Source organism: Phyllobates terribilis, unplaced genomic scaffold (genome assembly GCF_046119375.1).
Source record: "Phyllobates terribilis strain yellow unplaced genomic scaffold, ASM4611937v1 Scaffold_2__4_contigs__length_985480577, whole genome shotgun sequence".
Lineage (NCBI taxonomy): Eukaryota > Metazoa > Chordata > Amphibia > Anura > Dendrobatidae > Phyllobates > Phyllobates terribilis.
Window position 1 is genome coordinate 931,600,312 of NW_027362762.1, and position 6,302 is coordinate 931,606,613.

Below are 6,302 nucleotides of genomic sequence, written 5' to 3' on the forward strand. Positions count from 1 at the left end.
GAATCACAACTGCACTGCTCAGTACTGTTGTATAATGTCCTCCATGCTGCAGCTGATTCAAAATTCAACATTTATCCAAATTTAAAAAAAAATCCAATAACAAAACCATCATCCATGTAAACAGGTTTTCAACAATGGCTGCTTTCAGAATGACATCTTGGTTTTCATGGTGAACATTGGAATGCTTTGAATCAGTGGGCATTTACTGGTCCCAAACCTTACCAGACAATTTTCAAAAACTTCTAATTGATAATGTTTATAGCTAAATATAACAGTAACTAAAAGGTAACTTTATAACTCCTAGCTGACCTCTTAAAGGCTATGGTGATCTTTGCATTACAAAAAATGATTTTAACATATGTTCATATTTACCTTTTAGTTAATAAAATTGCACCGAGCATCAGTCTGTAATTTCCATTCATTTTTGGACTCCTTGATATGCACTTTGCAGCCTGATCCATGTTTCAGATTTTTTTTCTTGTGGGAGTGTCACTCCCAGTAATATAGGCTGGATGTGCGGTCTCTTTATATGCAGGAAGCTGATGTATTTACTTGTTTCCATGTGGTTTTCTCCTTGCTTATATCTTGTTTTTTTCTGCCCTCCCTGAGACTGTAGATACTTTCCCCTCTCTCCACACTCGGCCTTCCTTCCTTATGTTATCTTGAACACTAAGAAGGTAGATCAAATAGCCATCAGGAGCACTGATTGATTTGTCACTATTTTGCAGATCACTCTACTAGATAAATGGTATGCAATTTTTAATGAAGATTGTTTGGAAAGGTTGCTTAACTTTGCATTTGGGATGCATATAAACACGAAAAAAATCTATGCAAGGGTGTACATAGACTTTAACTGAGCTGCTGTGCACCATTGGGTCTCTAGCAGGTAATACTTTAGGATACCAAAAAATGTATGCCAGCAGTCAGGTAGAAGGCACAAGACTGCTGGAGCCAGTGATTGGCTGCAGTGGTCATGTTATAGACAGTAGCACATTGCAGCAGCCAAACTTGTGAGGAGCAGTAGAGCGGCAGAAGTGGAGTGACCAGGGCATTAACGGGAAAATAATATTCATTTTGTTATTGATCCTGGAAGACCCCTTCCAGTCTACGCCCAACTTTAAGTATTTAGAGCCTGGGCAGCAGCTCCCAGAACCTTACTACTGAGCCTTTGGTACTCTGAGTGCCGCAACATGGTACCATTTCCATGATACTGTATCTACTACAGTGCTGTGTGTCCATATGAAATCAGAGACGTACGGATGAACAGTACGGATCCATAAGTGTTTCCAAATACCCTATTGTACAGAGCTGGAAAACAAGCCATATGAGAGGCCGTATTGAAAGGGGTTGTCCAGGACTTTAACATTGATGGCCTATCCTTAGGGTAGACCATCAATGACTGATCGGTGGGGGTGCGACACCCAACAGTCCTGCTGATCAGCTGATCCCGATGGCGGCCGGAACTGCTCTGTTACAGAGCTGCACAGCAGGGGTTTCTGGTATTTTTGGTAACAAGGATAGCCCTGCAGATCAGAAAGCCTATGACACTCAGCGCTGGCTTCAGGGCAAAATCCCCTATATTATCGAGTGGTAAGAACTTGTGCAGGCCTCCCCTCCCTCTCATTTATATGCTTTGCCACTTTTTGGGAAACAAAATGCCAAAAAACATGCTGGGTATCAAGAGTTTTTTGCATACGAAAGTGGTGGACAACTCTTGGAAAGTTTTTGTCCACAAGTTTATTTTGTTCCTCGCCTTGGGCGCCAAATGTACGGAATGTAGAACCGATCCTGATGTATTTCACTGCTTGCGGCATTTGCTTATGCACCATTGTGAAAGACTTAATTATGACATTTCCCACCATTGACCCTCTTTAACATGAGACCCCCATGGTGTATAATTAAGTTGCCGTCCGTGGAATGATTTCAGCTCTTATGTAAATAGCAGTTTAACAAGCCGAGTTCCCTCTCCGTGCCAGACCTTTTCGCGGCCTGTCTCTGTAGGTTTTTGGGCATTGTATTGTTTGTGATATTGATTTACTTGGCAGGGGAACATTCTGCCTGTTCTGTTGCGAAGAAAAAATCCTGACTCCGCGCCAGCTGAAATACCAAACGACCCATTTACCAGGAGCCGCAAATGGTCGGAGCTGATGTTTTTCAGTTTGCAGTAATTGATTATCCCACACCTGATCTGTTCCCATTTCTTCTCATCTGCTGTGATATTCAGATGGATATTTTACCCTATTAATGCTGCTAGTTCAGCATCCTTTTTCCCGCCGCTCGCCTCTTCATTATACCAGATCCTGCCGCAATGTGCACGGTGCAGAGTCACCTCTTCTGTAACGACTCCAAAAATCACAAGGTCAAAAAAGAGAAATAATGAAGTTCACTCAGTGTTGTTCAGACTATTAAACATTTATTTTTAAAATTGGGTACAGCATATGCCTCAATATGTCTTGATCATCAAAAAAATGGGCAAAAGTATGTGCAGCAGACATTTCTTCACCAAAAATGTGTTTCTTACTAGGAAACATGCTGCGTAAAATATGCGCTTTTTTTGCGTTGATTTTTTATGTGGTTTTTTTTTTGTATTCATTCGAACGGATGTAAAACGTTGCAAAAATCGCTGAAAGAATTGACACGGTGCAGATCTGAAAATTCGTTCAATCTGCAAAGAAAAAATAATCAGCACATGCATGAAATTTCGTTCACTGTGCTGGTACAGTAAAAGCCTGCTCTTGTTGCTGTGTGAACATGGCTTTAGTCCCCTGACTACAAGCTTTCTACAGTATTCCAATAGACAATCAATAAAGCAGAGATCAAGCATACGCACCTCTGCTCCATTCAGGATGCAGCTCTGCAGAGACTGATTCCAGATCCCCCTTTTTTGGGTTCCCTGGGGTTCCTAGTGGACGAACCCCTAGATATCAGTCAGTTTTCATCTATTAAGGGATAGGGGATAAGTTACTATTTTGGGATCAACCCTTAACAACTGAGAAGGTTAAGTGTGCAGAGTCACCCCCATTACCACTAGAGGGAGGTTAATAATGATGACAGGTCTTTTATGCTGCTGGAGACAAGATAGGCAGGAATATTACATCACTGAACATAACACAGGGTGAAGCGTATGTTTGTATTTAAGGCTGCTACTTACTAAGTTGGAGGTGACAGATCCACATTAACAACATCTTCTGTTGACCTACAAGAAGAGGTAATACATAGTCACAGAACCTAGAGCACCTACAGAACCTAAAGCAGCCTCAGCAGAAACAACCACCGAGCTCTGAACATGCATAGTCACAAGCAGTTAGTAAATCTTGAAAGTACAAGAAATATGTTAAAAAGTGAATCAATTCAGAAACATAGATACCTACTGTATAAATTAAAAAAAAAGAAAAAGCTTTTGACAAAGATGCAGCACATGTCCTTTGGAGGACAAGAAACCAGTAAATGAAACCACTCAAATAGAAAAAAACAAAAAAACTATATTTTGCTTTTATCTTGAAATTGTATGTTTTATATACTTACAGTAAGTGAATCATTTTCTTTTTTTACTTTTCTTTTACCAAATGTCACAGTAGGTTAAAACCCATGATTGAGCTTAAGTGTATCTGATAACATGTTGTTTTCCTGCCTCCAGTGTCTTTCTTTCAACGCCATAATGGAAGAACTTGGAATATCGCTAAAACATCCGAAAAGGCTAAAAAAGAAATCAAAGGTTAAAGGGAGATCGTCATTTACCAGTATGCTTACGTGTCACCAGAGACGGATAATCAGAAAAGAGACAATGGCGTAAGAATCGGATGTCACTTTATGAAATGACTGAGAACTGTACCGAGGGGGTTTTTTAAGAAAAAAAATAAAATTCTGTCTCCTTTTTTTAAATTCTTTACATGATTTTTATAACAACATCTAGGATCCGTTCAACGTGGAGAATATGGAATCCGACGAAGGTCTCACTGTACACGAGACAAGTGGGAATCTGTGCGATGCATCTCCTACCTACTCCATCACCCCCATGTACAAATGACCCGTGTACTTTCTAAATAAAACACATTTGGGTTTTTTCACTTTTCTGTGCGTAATTTGCCTTGAAACGTTAAAAGGATTGTTGAAGTTCATGAAAAAATAGATTTGGCACTCTACTTGGAAGAAAACAGCCATGTTCTTAGATAATCTTAAAAGGAGTTGTAATATATAGACCTTCTACTTGCCAACATTTTACAGATCAGGATATTTGTTGGTTCCACCTAGGAACATCCACCCCAAAAAATTAACAATTTTAAATCAATGGTGGCATAGGATGGAAAAAACTCTCTAAAATTCACCAAATTAACTCGGTCCTAAAAATACAGACTATACCCTTCGTTGCACTATTAAGGTCATGGCTAAGTATAAAACCAAAGGTGTAGTTCCCCTTCATGCTGCCAAAAACCCCTGACTTTTTGAGGCATGGACGCAACATGACCACTGAAGGTATCCTATGTAACTGGCACCTGTAATTTGGGATTTGCTGTCTCCATAGATTGGGTTTGTTTTTCCAGTACAGCTGAGAGATGTTCAATCAGATTGATGTCCAAGGAATTTTGAGGTCTTTGAACATTTTGAACACTTTGTCTTGTTCTTCAAACCATATTTTTGTAGTGTGATGCGGGTTGTATGATGATGAAAAAGGCACTTATCATTAGGGACCACCACTGCCATGACAGTGGGGTACATGGTCTGAACGTTGATTAGGTAGGTGGTAAATGTCATATCTACACAATGCCAGGAACTAAGGTTCTCCAGGAGAACATCTCCACCAACTTGTCTTCTTCTCCAGGTAAGTTACGCTCATGCACCTGGCCACCTTCTTCCATTGCTCCGTGGTCCAGTTCTGAGGGTCATTATCGGTGCTTTTAGCGGTGAGCATGGAGTCAGACTTGACAGCGTACCCGTGCTATCTCCCCAAGGCCCCTTATTCAGCATGCTGCATATGTGCTCTGGCACCTTTCTATATTATTGAAGACAATTGACAAGACAATTTGGAGATGCCCTGACATCAGAATATGGCCCTTGACAAAGTTTCTCAGATCTTTACATTTGCCAATTTTTCCTGCTTCCAACTCAACTGCAGCTGCATAGTATATTCCACCGATTGACAAGAGGTCTACTCCTTTGACAGCCTCATCTTAAATGTCTAAGTTCCCTGAGTAAATTTTAGACTCCCCATGATTACTGCAGCCAATCAGTAGCCGTTAATGGGCTGCAGTTCCGATACTTTCCTCGAAAGTTCAAATTTTATCCAAGGGAAGGATGATCGAAGCAGCAGCAGCATTCACGTGACATAACAAGGTTTCTGTAATATGTTGGTGACAACATGTGCCTGCTCTACAGCCATGGCTTCCATGTTTTCCTAATACTTAACCCTGCTGCTCCCCTTCTCAGTCCTGCTCAGTGGTAGGGGGTATATTAGCCTTCAAGAAAATAGTTTAATCATTGTGCACTTTAGTAGAAATGTGGGGACAGGCAGACTGAAACAGAAACCTATAAGGGAGACACGTTCCAACTTCTATGTTGAACATAGAGTGATACCAATCTACTAGCAGATATAAACCTACTACTTGTATTCTACAGCAGTGAGCTCGTAACAGCTTTTTAGGAACAGCCATAGGCAGCCAGAACGCAGCCATGTAGGATCTCCTCCCCTGTATAGACATGCTGACATGGTACTGAAGAGTGTGCAGAGTCTGCCATGAGTGTTTCCTCCTTCCACCTGCAAACTGCATTGTGTGTGCTGCCCTTCCTAGCTATGCTCTGACACAGTACAGCCTATGTGATGTCTGCTCTCCTAGAAGGCTTAGATGCTTTTCCCACATTCCACTCTGTGATGTATTGTGCATGTTTTCCTTCCCCTCCATGCTGCTTTCTCCAACACTGGCAAAAAAGATTGGGGAAAGGGAGAGCCAATATAACCAGGAAAAGTGTGCTGTCAGATCTATGTTAGAATCAGCAGAACAGTCAGCTATGTATAAGAGTTGCACAGTCTCTACATCAGCAAAATAATATGACAGTTTTCATAAAGAATATTCAGGAAGTTGCTTAACTTAGCAATTAGGAAGCAAATGAATAATAAACACAATTCAGTGCAAATGTGTCCTTATCTTTAAAACCCTACATGCATGTATTTTTGCTCATCAGTTTTAAGAAGATATAGCATATTTTTTATTCTTGGAAAATCATGAAATCAGCAACTCAGTCTCTTCATCTTAACGCTTCCTGGTAGGTCTACAAAAGAATAAAAGACATAATGACGAAGCAGAAAT

General features: G+C 40.6%; 1 protein-coding gene across 4 annotated transcripts in view; it reads left to right on the forward strand.

Moving 5' to 3' along the window:
* GRIK1 (glutamate ionotropic receptor kainate type subunit 1) overlaps nt 1-4,067 on the forward strand; it is a 481,071-nt gene extending 477,004 nt beyond the window's left edge. For 2 of the 4 annotated variants that reach the window (XM_073668326.1, XM_073668329.1), the window contains one exon: nt 3,638-3,772. Coding sequence is in view for 2 of the 4 variants with exons in the window: in XM_073668325.1 (XP_073524426.1) it covers nt 3,638-3,793 (156 nt within the window). In the remaining 2 variants the exon portion in view is untranslated. Of the gene's footprint in view, nt 1-3,637 lie in introns of all 4 variants that reach the window. The other 2 variants (XM_073668325.1, XM_073668327.1) reach the window with 1 other exon arrangement.
* The last annotated feature ends 2,235 nt before the right edge of the window (nt 4,068-6,302 follow it).